This window comes from Leucoraja erinacea, chromosome 4 (assembly GCF_028641065.1).
Source record: "Leucoraja erinacea ecotype New England chromosome 4, Leri_hhj_1, whole genome shotgun sequence".
Lineage (NCBI taxonomy): Eukaryota > Metazoa > Chordata > Chondrichthyes > Rajiformes > Rajidae > Leucoraja > Leucoraja erinaceus.
In genome coordinates, this window is record NC_073380.1 from 48,722,125 (window position 1) to 48,744,162 (window position 22,038).

The 22,038-nt window shown below is 42.2% G+C and overlaps 1 protein-coding gene across 2 annotated transcripts in view; it reads right to left on the reverse strand.

The window, feature by feature from the left end:
* The window catches only part of yes1 (YES proto-oncogene 1, Src family tyrosine kinase), a 55,771-nt gene that overhangs the window by 9,455 nt on the left and 24,278 nt on the right, over window positions 1-22,038 (reverse strand). For both annotated transcript variants that reach the window (XM_055634197.1, XM_055634199.1), the window contains 7 exons: window positions 17,277-17,376; window positions 15,389-15,487; window positions 13,882-13,985; window positions 8,597-8,746; window positions 7,874-8,029; window positions 4,792-4,971; window positions 4,056-4,132 (listed from right to left, as the gene is read on the reverse strand). In XM_055634197.1, the coding sequence (XP_055490172.1) occupies window positions 4,056-4,132; window positions 4,792-4,971; window positions 7,874-8,029; window positions 8,597-8,746; window positions 13,882-13,985; window positions 15,389-15,487; window positions 17,277-17,376 (866 nt within the window). The remainder of the gene's footprint in view (window positions 1-4,055; window positions 4,133-4,791; window positions 4,972-7,873; window positions 8,030-8,596; window positions 8,747-13,881; window positions 13,986-15,388; window positions 15,488-17,276; window positions 17,377-22,038) is intronic.

Consider the following 22,038-nt stretch of genomic DNA (forward strand, 5'->3'; position numbering starts at 1 on the left):
TTTGGGCCGCCGAGATGATGTTCGCTGTTCGGTCCATTAGTCCCAGTTGTAGAAGTGGTGTTTTTAAACTCTACAGATTAACAGGTTCAAGCATTTATGGCTTGGATGGCTATCCCCTGTCACGGGATGTAGTAGTAAATCTGGTCTGTGTGGGATGGTAATACATGGTTCTAATACCATGTTTTGCACCACTGGGAACCATGATTGTGTAGGCCAATCGGGTGCTACTAAAATACCAAACGCAGAGTCTTGTTGTATTTTCATTAATACCCGACTGATGAGGCGGAAAGGAGGGAATGCGTATATAAACAATTTCCCCCAATGCAGCGAAAATGCATCTGTTGCTGCTACCCCAGGGTCTGGTTCCCATGAAACATAATTAGGTATCTGGTTGTTTAGTCTGGATGCAAATAAATCGATATCCGGTGTTCCATATGTTGCTGTAATGTCAGCAAATACCATTTTGTTTAACATCCATTCGGTGTTTTCATTAAATTTGCGTGACCTGGTGTCTGCCACTAAATTTAGTCTCCCTGGTAGGTAAGTGGCTGATATCCAAATGTCTCTCTCGATGCACCATAGCCAAATTGAATTAGCGCGATTGTCACATGATACCGATTTGTTGCCACCCATGTGGTTGATGTATGCTACCACAGTGGTATTGTCTATTTGTAATCTGACATGCTGGTGTTGTGATCCAGTACCATATGACTTTAGGCCATGGAATGCACCCAACATTTCCAAGTAGTTTATACCCAGTGTGAGTAAGAAGGATGCCTCCTGTGCTGTCCATCTACCTCCACAGCTGGTGATGGTATTGGTGGCTCCCCACCCAAGTGCACTGGCATCAGTTTGAAGTACCATAGAATGGTTACTGACAATGATTGGGTTGGAACAAAGCCAGATGTTATCTATCCACCATTTTAGTTCCGTTTTGGCTTGGATTGGTAATCTCATAGGTCTGTCAAAGTGACCTGTATTGATTTTTAGAGCTTGTATTTTTGCTCTTTGTAAGTTTTGGTAATGTAGAGGTCCAAATTGTGTGGCTGGGAAAGCAGCCACGATTTTGCCAATTACTTTTGCTACCAATCTGATGGATGGGTTTCTGATGTCAATGAGGTTATTGCAAACCTCTATTAAATCTCTTGCCTTTCCCTTTGGCAGTGTCACCGCTAAGTGAACTGAGTCAATGGTGAATCCCAAGTAGTCCATAGTAGTGGACGGTGTTAGTTTAGATTTAACTGGATGGATGATAAATCCCAGTTTTTCAAATAACTGTTTTGTGGCTGTTACAGTTTGTATGGCCAATTCCAAAGTTATGCCCACAATGAGTATGTCATCTAAATATGCCATAACTATATGTTTGCGTTTCCGTAGAAATGCTAGGGCTGGTTTTAAGATTTTTGTGAACAACCTAGGGGCTGATGATGGCCCATTTGGCAATGCTTTATATTGCCAAAGTTGTCCCATCCAGTTGAATTTTAAGTAACATCTGTGGTCACCTCGTATGGGTACTGAATAGTAAGCATCTTTTAAATCGATGCTGGCCATGAAGTAACCCTTGGAAATTAATTGTTTAGCAGTAACAAAGGTTTCCATTTTAAAGTGAACGTATTGAACAAATGTATTTAATTTAGTCAGATCTATGATGATGTGACAACCACCATCTTTTTTGGTTCTGGTAAAAATATTGGACACGAATTCTAATGGTTCGTGTTGAGTTATTTCAATTACACCTTTTATGTAAAGCCGCTCCAGTTCAGCTTGTGCTTCTGATTTTTCTTTATCAGAGAGCACGAACTCTCGGTTCGGTCCATGTTGAACTGGAGGGCTGTACTCGTGTATAAACTATAGTATATCCCTGGATACTGCTTAAGATGTATGTATCGGTTGTTAGCATGCTCCATGCATTCAAAAACCAGTGTAATCTCCCACCAACCTCCATGCTCTCCATATTATTTAGAGAGTTATATTATAAGTTATTCCGTTGTTGTTGCGCTGGTGCTTGGTTTTTTGGGTTGGTTGATGCTATTGTAGGGGTTCCCCGCATCTTCCAAGAAGGCCGGCCTGGGCCATGGCCTAAAAAAGACTCATGTTTAGAATGCCGTGCCCTCGAGCTTTCACCAGTTCTGCTGGTGGGTGCATAGGGGTGCTGTCTTTGGCTGTAGTGTGTTTATGCAGGCATTCCTTTTATTAACCCCAAGGTTTTGGCTTCCTCATCAAGCTCCTTTACCTGCTTCGATAGGATGCCTCCGAACAGGAGGATGGGTGGTTTTGTGGCCCCAGGTTTGCACAGTCCCGCGAATTTTGGGTTGAGTGTCGGCTGTATGGCACTTTTCCAGATGTTATTAATTTTGTGCTGGGTGTTACAGAACAGTGCCAGCGCATCCTGTTGATCCTGGGACATATTCCTGTCGTCCACTGTACGGGCATACGCCGTTATTCCTGCGGTCAGCAATTTTAGAACTTTAAGTAATTTCACGTCCATACTTCTGACCCCTGGTCCGATGTGTTTCCAGATACAGCTGTTGATAATTGGGACGTTTAGGGAAATACAGTTGCCTGATGCCATATGTCTTCCGGCGGTGTCCAGTACAGCCTGCTCTTGTAACTGGTTTAATGACATATAGTCAATACTGGCAGCAAGCTTTGGCTCCAGATTTTCCCCAGTCTGTTCTGGCTGTATGAAGTTTGCCGCCATATCCAGCAAGTTTTCTTTTTCTCGCACCCCATGCACACTTGTGTGTTCTTCCGCGGACCCCTCTTCCAGGTCAGCCCAGAACTGACCCGCAGTGCTCCCCTCCGATGAGGTGGAGACACTGTGCAGCCCTTGAAAAGGTACTGCTGTGGGTTTGTCATAGGGTCCACAGTAACCTGACTCCATCTCCCGGAGCCGGTCACGTTGGAGCAAATGCTCCACATACCGTTCCATTCGGGTCCAGCGCTCTCGGTCGCTGGCCGCCCGCGGTGTTTCAAAGTCGGACTCCTCCGAGTCCACGACCTTGTTGGTTTTGTGTTTTGCCTTGCCGCCTTGCCGCCCGGCCACGTGGATTTGGCCGGAGCGGCGGCTACACAGGGCACAGCTGATCCCACTACGGGTGATCTAAGTGCCGTCGGCTGCTCTTGCTGGCTGCCCGCTGCTCCGCGGTCCTCCCTCACCAGCTTTGGCGCAGCCCTAGTCTTCTTTGCTTTCTCCATTTCCCCTCTGTAGATGGGAAAAAGAACAAAAAAAGACCGCAGAGTAAACCCTTACCTGCAATTAGCGGCTTTTTTAAAATGCCGCCGCGGGGGAACGTCCTTCCACCGCGTCTGACGTTTCGCAATGCGTGTAGCGATATGACACGCATGCGTCCTGGCGGGCTTCTTCACGTAGTCACTTACGTGACTCCGAAGTAAAATCTTAATCCACTACACCAAGAAATGATTGCTACTTGTATGAATTAAGGCACTGAGACACACTTTTACTATTCAAAGTACTATAGTTATAAAAAATAATTCAATGTGACAACTTTAAAAAGAACTATGATGGAATTCAATCTCTACTGGACATACAGTAAGCACAATTCAAACAATAATGAGACTCTCATGAAAGTACAGACGCCCATGTTAGAATCCCAGTTTTTGCTAGTATTCAAATGTGAGCTTCAACGGGTGCCAGAATTGCAATATCTAAAACTGTCCGGATTGCATGTCCAAGACAGAGCAAAAATAACAGTGTGTTGTTTCAAGAAATCCCAAATTATATCAGTGTAACTGCAAAACGTACAACAAAATGAACATCTTACTTAATCACAAAATTTAATTGACACTGCATCATGAATTCTGAATTAGACTGAAATTACATTCAGCAGACAACATGCATTTGTTTTGGTTTAAAATGTTCTTGATAAAACGGCAACTAAACTGGATGGAGCTTTCTAATTCAGTTGCATTAGAGAATCAAACTTGTAATATTTGAATGTGCACATCCAGAGAACTACTGTTACCTCCAACTGTTCAGTGCACTTTCAGTTCAGTCCCAGATTGTAATTAAATTATTTTGTGTTTTTACTCACTTGTGCAGCCATATCAACAAGTTGAGGAAGTTTCAATGATTTCCCATCACCTTCCTTTACAAAATCCAATAAACTTCCTGTTGCAAGAAACAAAATTAATATTGTTTATTCGTACTAATTATTTAAAAAAAAATTGTGTGCCTTTCCACCTGCGACCCCCGGGACTAGCTGCAGTTCCCAAGTTGCCTGCGTGTCCAGGGACTAGCTGCAGTTCCGCTGTCCGGTCCTGGTGGCCAGTCGCAGCCACCCGAGCTACTGAGTGAGTTGCTGGCATGATCCCCGAGCCCCCCTCCTCAACGCTCCTGCACCCCCCCCCCCGGCGGCCCTTATTTAAGGGTAAAAAAATAGCGTCTTCATTGCGGGGAAATACGGTAATTTGCAAAAATTTCTAAACACCTGTTTTTGATTCTTCATTCTGGGGTATTGTGTGTAGATTGATGATAAAAAAATGTTTTAATCCATTTTAAAATAAGGCTCTAACGAAACAAAATGTGAAAACTGTATTTTGTTTCTGTCAAATTCAGATTCTATACACTGACAAATATTACTAGGTGATAGAAACATTTATTCAAATGTAAAAACTGAAACTGAATAAAAATCTGCAAAAAAAAGAAATTGCATGATACGGCAAATCCAATGTGCTCACATGGAAATCAAAAGAAAACTATTCATATGCAATAGCACATGTACAATTGCCATAGCAGTTTTACACAAAAACTATTTACATAGATCTAACCTTTTGCCATGTATTCTGTTACAATGTAAATTGGCTCTTCTGAAACAACAGCATACAGTGGTACAAGTTTATCATGTCTCAATTTCTTCATAATTTGGGCTTCTTGCAAAAAAGCTTCTGGAGACATGGTACCAGGTTTTAGTGTTTTAATTGCCACTTTAGTTGTGCCATTCCAAGTTCCTGAAAAGAAAAACATAATATGCAATTCAGCTGCAGTCGTTTTTCCCCCCCAACTCAATGAATGAAATAGTCTCCTTTATATGAATAAAACTGACCTGAGATTTCAAATCATATCTTTTATTATTAACCACAAAACAAAAAAAGTGAAGGAACTACAAACAAAATGCTGGAGTAATTCAGCAGGTCAGGCAGCATCTCTGGCGAAAAAGGAATAGGCGACGATTCGGGTCAAAGCCCTTGGGAAGTGCTCTATTTATGGGAATAAATAATTATTTGGCTCTGCTATAGAGATATGATGGAACCTTTGATATTAGAGTCAGAGCCACAGAATTGTATAGGATGGAAATGAGCTATCTCGTCCATGGTCATGGGCACCCTTTGTATTAAGTATTGTCCATTCCCCTGCAATTGGTCTGTAGCCTCTACGCCCAAGTGATTCGACACTCAACCAGTCATTTTTAAGGTGACTCTGCTTCAATCACTTTCTCAGACAATGCTCTCCAGATACATACTACTCACTGGGTGAAGGTCCTCCTCATATCCCTTCTAACTCCCATCTCTACCCCTCATAACTTTGTGTTTCAATCATGCACCCTCTTAAGCGCCTCTGGTCAGGGGAAACAGACCAAGCTTCTACAGTATCTCCTCCGAAATGAACTGCTCCATCCCAGGCAACATCCTGGTGAATCTGCCATGCACTATTGTCAGCCCTATCAAATGCTTCCTACAGGGTGGTGAGCAGAACTTCTTGCAGCACTCCTAGCTGAGGTCTGACCAGCTTTATAAAGTTAATGTATCTCCTCCTTCTGTATTCAACACCCCAACCAATGAAGGCCTTCTATTTACTATGACTTCAAGGTCCCCTTTTCCCTCAATGCTAAGATCCTATTATTTGTGGCTTATGTCCTAGTCTCATTTGTACTTCCACCTCATTTTTTTTCCATTTTCAGCCAATTTCACCAACACATTGATATATCTCTACAGCCCAGGACTGTCCTCCATCTTTCAACAACTCCACCAATCATCTGTAATCTAACTGATCATCCTTCCCACATTCACATGCAAGATATTAATGAATATTACAAACACCAAGGGTCCAGCATTGATCCGTGTGGAACACTATTAGTTACAGGCATCCAATTGCAAAAGCAACCCTCTAACAATCGCTCTCCATCTCCTATTACCAAGTCAATTTTGGATCCAGTTTGCCAACTTGCTCTGGATCTGATGGGGGCCTAACATTTTCAACCAGTCTCCCATGTGAATCACATCTACTGCTCTGCCCTCATCGGTACACCTTATTACCTCTTCAAAGAATTAAATCAAATTGGTAAGTAAGGATCTGCCCATGACAACAGCATGTTGGCTGTTTCTGACTAGTCCAGTGTCTTCCCAACCATTGATGGCAGGCTCACGCGTCTATTGTTCCACGTTTCCCTTCTTGAAAAGTTGTCCAGTCATCATATGGGCTGAGTGAAGAATTTCCCTGTCAACAAAAGCCTTTTCTTTCTGAGCTTGCTCTTACCTTTCACCAATGTGCCAATTTCTTATGTTCTTATGAATGAATACTTATTATCATCACTGAGGTTGAGTCATTACCGAATTACACCTTACTCTGATGCAAGCAACTTAGAGTCATATACAGCATGTAAATATGTCCTTCGACCAACTTGCCCATGTTGATCAAGATGCCCCATCTACACTTGTCCCATCTGTCTGTTTGGCCCATATCCCTCCAAACCAGGGGTGTCACACTCATTTTAACTCATATTAGGTCACGGGCAAAATGCGACTTCATGCGCGCCGGATCGCGCTGTGCACGTGTGAACACAGGCCGATCCGGCACTACGGACAGCTGCAGCCCGCTCTGGTATCGGGGAAATCATCCCACGTGCCAGGTCAGACCCCTTCGCGGGCGCATCTGGCCCGCAAGTATGACAGCCCTGCTCCAAACCTTCCCCTTCCATAAGGATGACTATAACTAAAAATCTTATCCATTTTGAAATGAAATTCAAATTTAATATCATATATCTATCTATTATAATATAAAACTCTTGTGTCCTGGTGTGGCCGGGTGTGTTTCTGACTTGTGGTTGCCAGCCTTTGATTCGTTGCCACGCCAACGTCAGACGCAGAAACGCCCAGATTTTTTCCATTTCTGTAGAGATTTCACTTTTCATTCCAAGTATCCACTCCTGATTAAATTTTGTCGTGTTTATGCACACATTTTAAATAAAATCCTTCACCTCTCCCCCCCCCCAAAATTTCAAAAAAAAACCCAGCTCTCATCCATAACATGTTGGTGAACGTTCCATCGTGTGATGTCGAAGTGCGTCATCACGTGTGTGGGAATAGAGAAAGAGGATTGGGTGTGATAGGGAATGGTGAACAGATGGACTGTCCCTACCCTCCCCCTCCCACTCTCCCTCCCCACTATTTCCCCTCCCCCCCCCCCATCCCTCCTCCCCTTCTCCATCTCCCTCTCCTCACCCCTCTCCCTCTCCTCCCACCCCCTTCCCTCTATCCCCCACCCCCCTCCCCTCACTCCTTTTCCCTCTCTCCCCCCACCCCTCCCCACTCTTTCCCCCACCCCCTTCTCTCTTTTCCACCTCCTTCCCCCTCCATCCACACTCTTCCCCCTTTACCCCCTACCCCATATCCCTCCTCCCCTCCCCTCCCTCCCTCCCTCCTCTCCTCTCTCTCTCCATCTCCCTCTCCTCCCATCTTCACTCCCCCCCCCCCCCCCCCCCCCCGGCCCGGCCCGGCTCTGTCATGCTGGCGGAAGCCACGATCGGCTGGTCCCCCCGCTGCTTTTCACCGTCCTCAGATCGCTCCGCGGCCCGCAGGCTAACTCGGGACCACGAATTTTAACAGGTATTCATGCCTTCCCATATAAACTTACCCATCCACACTTCACCAAAACAACCTTGTCCAAGTTTAATTTCCAGACGCAAGGAATCTCGAGGAATCTCCCACGCATCTTTAGCTAGTCCCTGGGTTTGTGGTTTCACAGTAGGACACACAGTAGTTAATCTATGGCATAAGCCATCTGCATGATCTAAAGAAATTGGTAAAATTTAAAATATAATAAAGATCACAAAGTGCAAAACACAGTAATATGGAATGAAACTGACAAATCATCATGTTAAAATCCATTAATCTTTTACAATTCTGAATTTGATGGAACTTTATTTGCTTTCTCAATTCTTTACAGTTTAGTCACATGACTGAGAGATTAGATTAAAACAAATTTGCTTTTCTTAGGTAACATTAGAATTATGAAATGCCCCATTTAAATGATCGCCAATTAATTATTTTATCATTGCAATGAAACAGCTATTATAACTAAGCCATGCTTTGATATATTTGAAAATTGTGTTCTAATCTATAGGAATAATAACATGTTGCATATGTGTCATTAAACATTAATAACAGAAAGAGGATCTGCATTAACATTAACTCATGCAATGTTATTTACTTTTCCACTTCCAGTATACACTGTGGCTCAAGTATAGGCTTACATGTTGAATTAAGTGGTTCTGTGCATGCATTTAGATCTCTCATCAATTTTCAAATAAGGTATGCATTTCTGAAATTCCAATCTTCAAATTAGTTTGGAAAGTACCTGTATAGTGTTTCACCAGCTTCTGTAGCGACTCGAACTGTGCTCGTGTTGTAATATAATAACCACCACAGTCCAGCTTTCTGATTTTGTAGTGTTTGACATTGTCAGCTTTTGCTTCATCCCAATCTCTTATCGAAAGGGAATATGCACCTGAAAGTAATTTAGAGCATTTGAAATTTGTAAATTTTCTTCATTCATGTCTCAGATTTCTAACTGGCTTCTACCGTTGACAATCAACGCAATAAAATATTTATGTCCGCTCGAAACATCATATCAGTTCCCTTTGATTGTCAACGTCAGCCCAGAGGGACACAAAAACACAGGCAGATCTAAACTTAATGCAACAGCACATAATGTCTTCCCTTTGCAATTCTGCCCCTTCCCAATTTGCTGACAGCATTGCTTTAAACAATTGAAGACATTCACCAGACATGCAGTTACTTGCTCCCAAGCTTTTACTTGGTGGATCTTTGTTCGCATCAATTGATTGTATAAACTCCCTGTACATCCTACTGCCCCTCCTTCACAAACCACAATCAGAAACATATTACTCATAAGAAGTGCTCATGCAGTACAAATAACATAGCTCAGTTTAATACAATACCAAAATATTACATGGTTATAAAACGTAGTACCAATACAAGTTGGAATCCTCTTGTACCTGTTTATATTTATAATTATATCCTAGCTATCGTTGCCTCCTGCTCATGTTTTTGTTAAGAGGGTTGGCTAGGCTGCGATATTATATGTTCAATATTAAAAGTTTGGAACATTTACATCACTTTTACGTAACGTAGAACTAGTGCGAATGGGTGATCGATGGTTGATGTGGACTCAGAGGGCTGAAGGGTCTGTTTCCATGCTGTATCTTTCAATCAATCTCTGGCTCAGGGAGCAAAGGTACAAGGGGGGAGGTGAGAATAGCATTTAGTGACATAGTGAATACCTTTAAACTTCACGAAAATAGAGATGTAGGTGTGTCTTCTTTGTGTTTACATCTATACACTGGACCCAGGACTGGTCAGAGATATTAAAACTCAGGAATTTGAAGTTGGTAACTATCCACCGCCAATCCACTAATGAAAACTGGCACGCAGTCTTCAGACTTCCTCTTTCTTGTCAACATTTAGTTTCTTGGTTTAGTTGAAGATGTTGTTTAGTCAGAAACGCTGTTGCAGCACTACTCAACCACATCTCTCTCCTGCCACTGACTTATCACCCCCACAATTTGGTCCACAGTAGTGTCATCGGTGAATTTGTTATGTGTAGAGACGAGAGCAGGGAGCCAAGATGCAGCCTTGAGGTGCACCTGTGTTGATGGTCAATGAGGAGATGCTGTTACCTGTACTGCATTTAAATGGCCTAAAAACCTATTTCTTACTGCTGTACCTCTGGCTGCAGATTCCAGCTTTAAAAGGTCAGAACGTGTATACACGTGTTCTCCTGCATGCTGCCTGCAGAAAAATCTCCCTCTTCAATGCAGTAAAATGTACACAAATGACCTAACTCCGACATTTCTTTAATTATGATTTGTTCAGTCTGCCTCAGAGACCAAAACATACCTTTGATAATCTTTCTATTCACATCTGTGAAAGCTCCCATCATTTATTATCTTTTCAGCTTATTTACTCACATAATCTACTTTTTTTCTACCAATTTTTCTATTCTACTTTGCTAATTCTTAAACCTTGCTATCCTACTTTTTTTCTTTCTGCCAATTGTTCTATTGCCCTATGCAAATTTTAAAACCTTGCTATCGTAGTGGTTCCCTTTTAGTCAACACTGTGAAGTTCTTTTAAATGTTGTAACATCCTGAATGTTTGTACTTAGCCATCTATGGCAGTACATTGGATAGATAGAAACATAGAAAATAAGTGCAGGAGTAGGCCATTCGGCCCTTCGAGCCTGCACCGCCATTCGATATGATCATGGCTGATCATCCAACTCAGTATCCCATCCCTGCCTTCTCTCCATACCCCCTGATCCCTTTAGCCACAAGGGCCACATCTAACTCCCTCTTAAATATAGCCAATGAACTGGCGCCAACTACCTTCTGTGGCAGAGAATTCCACAGATTCACCACTCTCTGTGTAAAAAATGATTTTCTCATCTCGGTCCTAGAAGACTTCCCTCTTATCCTTAAACTGTGAACCCTAGTTCTGGACTTCCCCAACACCGGGAATAATCTTCCTGCATCTTCCTGTCCAACCCCTTAAGAATTTTGTAAGTTTCTATAAGATCCCCCCTCATTCTAAATTCTAGCGTGTACAAGCCGTGTCTATTCAGTCTTTCATCATATGAAAGTTATACCATCCCAGGAATCAGTCTGGTGAACCTTCTCTGTACTCCCTCTATGGCAAGAATGTATTTCCTCAGATTAGGAGACCAAAACTGTACGCAATACTCCAGGTGTGGTCTCACCAAGACCCTGTACAACTGCAGTAGAACCTCCCTGCTCTAATACTCAAATCCTTTTACTATGAATGCTAACATACCATTTGCTTTCTTCACTGCCTGCTGCACCTGCATGCCTACTTTCAATGACTGGTGTGCCATGACACCCAGGTCTCGTTGCATCTCCCCTTTTCCTAATCGGCCACCATTAAGATAATAGTCTACTTTCATGTTTATGCCACCTAAGTGGATAACCTCACATTTATCCACATTATACTGCATCTGCCATGCATTTGCCCACTCACCCAACCTATCCAAGTCACCTTGCAGCCTCCTAGCATCCTCCTCACAGCTAACACTGCCCCCCAGCTTCGTGTCATCCGCAAACTTGGAGATGTTGCCTTCAATTCCCTCATCCAGATCATTAATATATATTGTAAATAGCTGGTCGCAGCACTGAGCCTTGCAGTACCCCACTAGTCACTGCCTGCCATTTTGAAAAGGACCCGTTTACTCCTATTCTTTGTTTCCTGTCTGCCAGCCAGTTCTCTATCCACATCAATACTGAACCCCCAATACCGTGTGCTTTAAGTTTGCATACTAATCTCTTGTGTGGGACCTTGTCGAAAGCCTTCTGAAAGTCCAGATATGACACATCCACTGGTTCTCCCTTATCCACTCTACTAGTTACATCCTCGAAAAATTTTATAAGATTCGTCAGACATGATTTACCTTTCATAAATCCATGCTGACTTTGTCCAATGAATTCACCACTTTCCAAATGTGCTGCTATCCCATCGTTAATAACTGACCCCTCCCTCTGCAACTGGATACTGGACTTTCTAACCAACAGACCCCAGTCTGTGAGGTTAGACAAGCACACCTCTTCAACCCTCACCCTGAACACCGGCGTTCCTCAGGGCTGTGTGCTGAGCCCCCTCCTCTACTCCCTCTTCACCTATGACTGTACACCTGTACATGGTACTAACACCATCATCAAGTATGCAGATGATACAACGGTGATTGGCCTCATCAGCAACAACGATGAGCTGGCCTACAGGGAGGAGGTCCAGCACTTAGCAGCATGGTGCGCTGACAACAACCTGGCCCTTAACTCCAAGAAGACCAAGGAGCTCATTGTAGACTTCAGGAAGTCCAGAGGCGGCACGCACACCCCCATCCACATTAACGGGACGGAGGTGGAACGTGTTTCTAGCTTCAGTTTCCTGGGAGTCAACATCTCCGATGACCTCTCTTGGACCCACAATACCTCTACTCTGATCAAGAAGGCTCATCAGCGTCTCTTCTTCCTGAGGAGACTGAAGAAGGTCCATCTGTCTCCTCAGATCCTGGTGAACTTCTACCGCTGCACCATCGAGAGCATCCTTACCAACTGCATCACAGTATGGTATGGCAACTGCTCTGTCTCCGACCGGAAGGCATTGCAGAGAGTGGTGAAAATTGCCCAACGCATCACCGGTTCCGCGCTCCCCTCCATTGAGTCTGTCCAAAGCAAGCGCTGTCTGCGGAGGGCGCTCAGCATCGCCAAGGACTGCTCTCACCCCAACCATGGACTGTTTACCCTCCTACCATCCGGGAGTCTCCGTTGCCGAACCAGCAGGTCGAGGAACAGCTTCTTTCCGGCGGCTGTCACTCTACTAAACAACGTACCTCGGTGACTGCCAATCACCCCCCCCCCCCCCCCCCCCGGACACTTATTATTTTTTTTTATTCAAATCGTTTGCTATGTCGCTCTTCAAGGGAGATGCTAAATGCATTTCGTTGTCTCTGTACTGTACACTGACAATGACAATTAAAATTGAATCTGAATCTGAATCTGAATCTGACTCCAGAATTTTCCCCACCACCGATGTTAGACTAACTGGTCTGTAATTCCCCGTTTTCTCTCTCCCTCCCTTTTTAAAAAGTGGGGTTACATTAGCTACCCTCCAGTCCTCAGGAGCTACTCCAGAATCTAGAGTTTTGAAAAATTATCACTAATGCATCCACTATTTCTGCGGCTACTTCCTTAAGTACTCTGGGATGCAACTTATCTGGCCCTGGGGATTTATCGGTCTTTAATCCATTCAATTTACCTAACACCACTTCCCGGCTAACCTGGATTTCACTCAGTTCCTCCATATCATTTAACCCCCGGTCCCTTGCTATTTCCAGCAGATTATTTGTCTTCCTTAGTGAAGACAGAACCAAAGTAGTTATTCAATTGGTCTGCCATGTCCTTGATCCCCATGATCAATTCGCCTGTTTCTGTCTGCAAGGGACCTACATTTGTTTTAACTAATCTTTTCCTCTTCACATATCTATAAAAAACTTTTGCAGTCAGTTTTTATGTTCCCTGCCAGTTTTCTTTCATAATCGATTTTTCCTTTCCTATCGGATTGGACATCAAAAGCATTTATTCAAAAGCATCTTTAGTCATTCAAAATGATCAATTATCTAAGTGTTTGCCACCGATCATCTATAGTTATCTTTTAATCTATTTGTTATCTTTTAATCCAGTTATATACATACAATACCCGCCCTGGTAGATTTTAAATTTGAGACCGAATTTCCGACCTGTTCCCATTCCTTTCGAGTTCAGTACAAAATTCTTTCAATATTAATACATTTTCCACTGATTTTCACAAAGATTGGTGACTGTTTGCTAACTGTTCCCCTGTCTTCAGTCTATGAACTTCTGTCTGCAGTCTATGAGTTTCCATCACTTGCACAACAATTAAAGCTCCCCATAATTACAGCATTCTCCTTATTACAGGCATCTCCATTGACAATTTATTCTCTACTTGTTTCACCAAAGCTTATGCATAACTACAGGGCATCTAGGTTATTTGCCTTACTGTGTTTAATAAGTTTATTAAAATTGTTCCTACCTTTCGTGGTTTCACTCTCTCGAACCAAGAACGTGCCGCGTGGATTTCCTGTATGTAACAGCAATCGTTCGGCATCCTTACGGCCCATTTTTCCAAAATACCATCTACAAACACGTCATAAGACGAATAAAGAGCACTTTCAGTATTACTGATTTAACTGGATAATTCAACGTACAAAATCCTTGAAACATGTAAGGATGAGAATAGTTTGCATGAGGACATGGCATCGTCATGGATTTGCAAAAAACAGAATGAGTTAATGGTGGCTTGCAAAATGCATCCTTATTAAAAGCAAATTTAACAATCAGGAGCTTGAACAAAATTATTGTATTTACTTTAAGCAATTCTCAGAGTATTCTCACAATTGAGATCAGATTTTGATAATTCCCAGCTGTAATCGGGCAACTGGACCATCCTATTACCAACTAGGGAGTGGTTCTGAACTACCATCTACCTCATTGGAGACTCTCAGACCATCTTTAATCGGATTGGACTTTACTGGTCTTTATCTTGCACTAAACATAATTCCCTTTATCCTACATCTGTACACTGTGAACGGCTTGATTGTATCATGTATAGTCCTTTCATTGACTAGACACCATGCAACAAAAAAGCTTATCACTGTACTTTGGTACACGTGGCAATAAACCCAACTATGCTCCCTAAAGAACAATTATTCCCAATTGCATCTGTAGTAGTGATACCACTCAAAGGCAAAGGAGGGAATTGGCAGCATTTACAGGACAATGGGTTTCCTGCATGCCCTGTCCAAAGTCGATTAAATGATGTACAAAAGATACAAGGAAATAACTTTGGACTATGACTCAAACTTTACTGCTGTTAACTTCTGAAATCTAAACAACATTTCAAGTTATCATACTGGTCTGCTCCACATGGAGAAGGGCTTATTCGAAGGCCCGTAAACATTTTAGAACAACACTAGGAACTGTTGGGTGGCAGTGGCACAACGGTAGAGCTGCTGCCTTATAGCACCAGACACCCAGGTTTGATCTGGACTATGGGCACTGTCTGTGTGGAGTTTGTACGCTCTCCATGACAGCGCAGGTTTTCGCCGGGTGTTCCGGTTTCCTCACACGTTCCAGTTTCCTCACACGTTCCAAAGTGTGCAGATTTGCAAGTTAATTGGCTTCCGTAAATTGCCCATAGAGCGTAGGATGTCAAAGTGGGATAGCAGAACTATGGTGATCGATGGTCAGAGTGGACACAGTATGCCGATGGGCCTGTTTCCATGCTGCTCTAAACTATATAAACAAGGCAGGTAAAAGTAAATTATTAATCAATAGTACTTAAGTTTGTAATATGTATTGCATCAGCAGAAAGGAATTGGCATGTTGTTTGAAAAGTTTGGAGGAATGCCAGCTTTATTTCAAATAAATATTCAAAGACATTTAAAAAGAGAGGGCAGAGCTTGCAGCAGACAACCAAAGGTGAAATTTCAGACATCTACATTAACTTCCCAAAAGACTTAAAATAAAAAAGGATTTACTCTTCTGCTTGGATGGAATCAGCTGGAGCCACATAATTGCTAGGAATGTAACCTTTCTTTCCCGTAGTGATAGAACGAGCTTCCCACCAGTCACCTTCCCTGAAGATCACAAAAGCAATAAGTATTCCAAATTATTAAACTGATCTAGTCACACAATCAGGGATACATTTACATTAAACCAAACCAAAATAATCAAACTAGAATTTTAAATTGCATCACAGAATTATTAACAAGGAGAGCAACATGGATTTATGTAGAACTTTATTTTCCAACCAGCAATCTCAATATGTCTATGTTCAATAAATCACTTTACAGTGCTACTTTTTTTTTTAGAAATATGGCACCAATTTGTATTTGTGGGTGTAGGTGTTAGTTGAGGGGCAAATACTGACAAAAGAATTGTTTCTTCTGCGAGTCGAGTTAAATAAAGACCCATGTCACAGCCCATTCCAGCACCCAGATTACACTCAAGCCTTGAGGCAAAACACAGAACTTTCCTCATTTTTCTGCAGACATGTAATCCTATTCTCCCATGTTTGGCACCTGTATATCAGAACCCCCTAATCCCCAATGATTTTCTTCACCTGCCTAATATATGGCCTGTGTCTGGTGGTCCATTCACCAACCCCGATTTGACCTTGATAATGGACATTAAATTTTCCTCTAAAGCTCCAAACACAGACACAAATCATATTTGCAACTGTAGACATACATGTGGAAGGTCTCCAGCATATTGCTGTAATGATCAACATAGGACGCAGAGCAAAAAGACTGACTGCTTGATGTGCTAATCGGGTCAGGCAGCATCCGTGGAGAGTAATGGACAGATGTTTCGGATTGGGATTCCTTCAGTCTAAAGTACTCTGACCTGACACATCTTCTGTCCATTTCCCTGTACAGATGCTGCCTGACCCACTGAGTTTCTCTAGCAGTCTGGTTTTTGCTCAATATTCAAGCAACTGCAGTCTTTTGCATTTCCAGCCAGAGCCGCCAATTTTGTGTTAGAAAATTTGGACAATCACGCTCAGAATGATCATCGAAAAGTCCAAATTGAAAACATTCAGTGCAGGAAAGAATTGCAGATGCTGGTGTTAAATCAAAGGTAGACACAAAATGCTGGAGGACATATAACTCAGCAGGACAGGCTGAGTTATATGTGGAGAGAAGGAATGGGTGACATTTCCGGTCGAGACCCATCAGTCTGAAGAAGGGTGATGACGTGAAATGTCACCTATTCCTTCTCTTCAGAGATGTTGCAAATATTCAGATCAGATTTGTTGAATAATTCTTTACCTTTGGAAATCAACTAAATATATATGTTATGTACATTTGCATAATGCAAAGTTCAACAATGTAATTGTAGACAAATTGAAAGAAATTATGCAGCTGCAAATGGCTATGTATTCTGGTGTGATGTCCAAAAATTTACATGAAAATAAAATCAGAAAAATCAGATCTCAAGTCTTAGCAATTCCATGATTTTAATTTTTTGTTGACTAATTCTTCCTACATTCTTTTAGCACATTTTCCATATGAAGATCATGTATCTAGATCCAAAGTTAACTACAATTTGTAGTTTGTAGTTAATTTTGGATACTGATACACAATCTGCATTCAAAGTATATAAGAGGTCACAGCAGGGTGTGACGATGGAAAATATCCATATAAGTCTTTCATTTCACTAATTTCAAGTTTTACAAACCATTCAAAGGAAGCCAATCTCAGGGGTGTTTTTGTACACTGGAATAATATCAGGGATTATTTAGGGTTTGATCATCCGAAGTTTGTTAAAAAATATTATCATCAAATTTGTGCAGAAAGAAATCATGCAATAAACTACGGAATGCATCTAAAACATCACTATTTTCCAACAGTCCATAATACCTACGTATTGTTTATGATCTGAAATCTTTCACCCTTTTTGAAAGATAGATCTTCAGTTGTTCTTGCTTCATAATCATACAAGGCCACAAAAATAGTTACGCCACCTTCAAAAAAACATATATACAACAGTTACCACCTTTTCTGTGTTTAAGATTTTCCCATTTTTAACAGTTTAAAGCACTTCTGAAGCCCACTAACATTTATGTTGTGTAGCGATTAATAGTTCATGTTGATTAAAAAAGTTATCCAAGTTTGCTAGTAAGTTTGAAAAAACCCATTTTATAAGAATGGTCATAGAGTCACAATAAATTATTATAAAGGAAACCATTCAGGCTATTTATCTGAATTGATGGGAAGAACCTTTCAGTCTAATCTCATCTCTCAGCACTTGATCCATGGTCCTGCATGCTACAACTCTTCAAGAACACATACAAGTATCTTTGAAATGCGATTAAGGTTTCGGCCATGATAAGAATTATAGAACAGAAAATTGCAGCACAGGAACAGGCCCTTCGGCCCACAATATCTGTGCCGCAGATGATGCCAAGATTAATTCTCATCTGCCTGCATTAATTTTTCGCTGTATTCCTTGCATATCCATGTGTCTATCTCAAAAGACTTTTTGTTTACAACAACATATAAGAGTTAAAGCCAAGTGACGAACTTGTTGATAAAACTTGAAGCTAATTTGGAAGGCTGTGACTTGAGATCACCAAGTCAGAATCTTAAAAGGTTGAAGATTGTACCACAAGATTGTAGTTCTGCCTTTAGCAAAGAACAACAAGCTGTGGAAGATTGTGCAATTATCTAATTTAACAGTGACAATTACAGAAGGGGCAGTGTTTGGACAATGACAAACTTCTCACAAGCAATGGTCGTGTTGAGATAAATACGGTCAAATAGATACAAGACTGTTGCAAAAGAGCAGAAAATAAGAGGCAAGGAGAAGACGTTTTCAAGCAGCAGCAAATGTTCCATTCGTGCAAATGTGTTTCAACTTCTGGAGATGACAAAGGGGAAGAATTTTGGTGGAGAATTTGAAATTAAATCTTAACACAAAATTGCCAGTGTCATGGGAAATGGGGAGTAATGTGATGTTAGAAGATTGATGTCCATGGCTTCCTGATGAAGTTTAAGCCTTAATAGGCTCTGAAATGAGGATGAGAATTTTAAAATCTGCAATGGACATCGGAACCTGACCAGAAAGACTAATATGTGAGAGCAGTATGGAATAGAAACATAGAAATTAGGTGCAGGAGTAGGCCATTCGACCCTTCGAGCCTGCACCGCCATTCAATATGATCATGGCTGATCATCCAACTCAGTATCCTGTACCTGCCTTCTCTCCATACCCTCTGATCCCCTTAGCCACAAGGGCCACATCTAACTCCCTCTTAAATATAGCCAATGAACTGGCCTCGACTACCCTCTGTGGCAGAGAGTTCCAGAGATTCACCACTCTCTGTGTGAAAAAAGTTCTTCTCATCTCAGTTTTAAAGGATTTCCCCCTTATCCTTAAGCTGTGACCCCTTGTCCTGGACTTCCCCAACATCGGGAGCAATCTTCCTGCATCTAGCCTGTCCAACCCCTCAAGAATTTTGTAAGTTTCTATAAGATCCCCTCTCAATCTCCTAAATTCTAGAGAGTATAAACCAAGTCTATCCAGTCTTTCTTCATAAGACAGTCCTGACATCACAGGAATCAGTCTGGTGAACCTTCTCTGCACTCCCTCTATGGCAATAATGTCCTTCCTCAGATTTGGAGACCAAAACTGTACGCAATACTCCAGGTGTGGTCTCACCAAGACCCTGTACAACTGCAGTAGAACCTCCCTGCTCCTATACTCAAATCCTTTTGCTATGAAAGCTAACATGCCATTCGCTTTCTTCACTCCCTGCTGCACCTGCATGCCTACTTTTAATGACTGGTGTGCCATGACACCCAGGTCTCGCTGCATCTCCCCTTTTCCTAGTCGGCCACCATTTAGATAATAGTCTGCTTTCCTGTTTTTGCCACCAAATTGGATAACCTCACATTTATCCACATTATACTGCATCTGCCAAACATTTGCCCACTCACCCAGCCTATCCAAGTCACCTTGCAGTCTCCTAGCATCCTACTCACAGCTAACACTGCCCCCCAGCTTAGTGTCATCCGCAAACTTGGAGATATTGCCTTCAATTCCCTCATCCAGATCATTAATATATATTGTAAATAGCTGGGGTCCCAGCACTGAGCCTTGCGGTACGCCACTAGTCACTGCCTGCCATTGTGAAAAGGACCCGTTTACTCCCACTCTTTGCTTCCTGTTTGCCAGCCAGTTCTCTATCCACATCAATACTGAACCCCCAATGCCGTGTGCATTAAGTTTGCATACTAATCTCTTATGTGGGACCTTGTCGAAAGCCTTCTGGAAGTCCAGATACACCACATCCACTGGTTCTCCCCTATCCGCGCTACTAGTTACATCCTCGAAAAATTCTATAAGATTCGTCAGACATGATTTACCTTTCGTAAATCCATGCTGACTTTGTCCAATGATTTCACCACTTTCAAAATGTGCTGCTATCCCATCTTTAATAACTGACTCTAGCAGTTTCCCCACTACCGATGTTAGACTAACTGGGTCTGTAATTCCCTGTTTTCTCTCTCTCTCCCTTCTTAAAAAGTGGGGTTACGTTTGCTACCCGCCAATCCTCAGGAACTACTCCAGAATCTAAAGAGTTTTGAAAGATTATTACTAATGCATCCACTATTTCTGGAGCTACTTCCTTAAGTACTTTGGGATGCAGCCTATCTGGCCCTGGGGATTTATCGGCCTTTAATCCATTCAATTTACTCAACACCACTTCCCGGCTAACCTGGATTTCACTCAATTCCTCCAACTCCTTTGACCCGCGGTCCCCTGCTATTTCCGGCAGATTATTTATGTCTTCCTTAGTGAAGATGGAACCAAAGTAGTTATTCAATTGGTCCGCCATATCCTTGTTCCCCATGATCAACTCACCTGTTTCTGAATGCAAGGGACATACATTTGTTTTAACTAATCTCTTTCTTTTCACATATCTATAAAAACTTTTGCAGTCAGTTTTTATGTTCCCTGCCAGTTTTCTTTCATAATCTATTTTTCCTTTCCTAATTAAGCCCTTTGTCCTCCTCTGCTGGTCTCTGAATTTCTCCCAGTCCTCCGGTATGCTGCTTTTTCAAGCTAATTTGTACGCATCATCCTTCGCTTTGATACTATCCCTGATTTCCCTTGTTATCCACGGATGTACTACCTTCCCTGATTTATTCTTTTGCCCAAACTGGGATGAACAATTTTTGTAGTTCATCCATGCAGTCTTTAAATGTCTTCCATTGCATATCCACCGCCAACCCTTTTAGAATTAATTGCCAGTCAATCTTGGCCAATTCACGTCTCATACCCTCAAAGTTACCTTTCTTTAAGTTCAGAACCATTGTTTCTGAATTAACAATGTCACTCTCCATCCTAATGAAGAACTCAACCATATTATGGTCACTCTTGCCCAAGGGGGCACGCACAACAAGATTGCTAACTAACCCTTCCTCATTACTCAATACCCAGTCTAAAATAGCCTGCTCTCTCGTTGGTTCCTCTACATGTTGATTTAAATAACTATCCTGCATACATTCCAAGAAATCCTCTTCCTCAGCACCCCTGCCAATTTGATTCACCCAATCTATATGTAGATTGAAGTCACCCATTATAACTGTTTTGCCTTTGTCGCACGCATTTCTAATTTCCTGTTTGATACCATCTCCAACTTCACTACTACTGTTAGGTGGCCTGTACACAACACCCACCAGCGTTTTCTGCCCCTTAGTGTTTCGCAGCTCTACCCATACTGATTCCACATCCTCCAAACTAACGTCCTTCCTTTCCATTGCATTAATCTCCTCTCTAATCAGTAACGCTACCCCACCTCCTTTTCCTTTCTCTCTACCCCTCCTGAATATTGATTATCCCTGGATGTTCAGCTCCCAGCCTTGGTCACCCTGGAGCCATGTCTCCGTGATCCCAACTATATCATAGTGATTAATAGCTATCTGCACATTCAACTCATCCACCTTATTACAAATGCTCCTTGCATTGAGACACAAAGCCTTCAGGCTTGTTTTTACAACACTCTTACCCCTTATACAATTATGTTGAAAAGTGGCCCTTTTTGATTTTTTGCCCTGGTTTTGTCTGCCTGCCACTTTTACTTTTCACCTTGCTACCTATTGCTTCTACCCTCATTTTACACCCCTCTGTCTCTACGCTCACACATTTAAGAAACCCTTTCCCTTTAACTCCATCCTCCACTATCCCATTCGACACCCCACCCCCCTTATTCAGTTTAAAACCACCCGTGTAGCAGTGGCAAACCTGCCTGCCAGAATGCTGGTCCCACACCTGTTAAGATGCAATCCGTCCCTTTTGTACAGTCCCCCCCTTACCCCAAAACAGATCCCAGTGATCTAAGAATCTAAATCCCTGCCCCGTGCACCAGTTCCTCAGCCACACGTTCAGGTCCCGTATCTCCCTGTTCCTGCTCTCGCCAGCACGGGGACATTTCTTGCAATTATCCCAAGATAATTTTCTTCATTCCATCGTCACAATTTGGTATTATTTTTACTCACGTTAAGTCTCAGTATCCGGATAGTATCGGTGGAAGCTTAGAAGCTTTAAAAACTGCTCTTTCATTATTTCTCTATTGCAAGGCATTTAGTATGAACGTAAAAAGACCAATATACACTAAGGC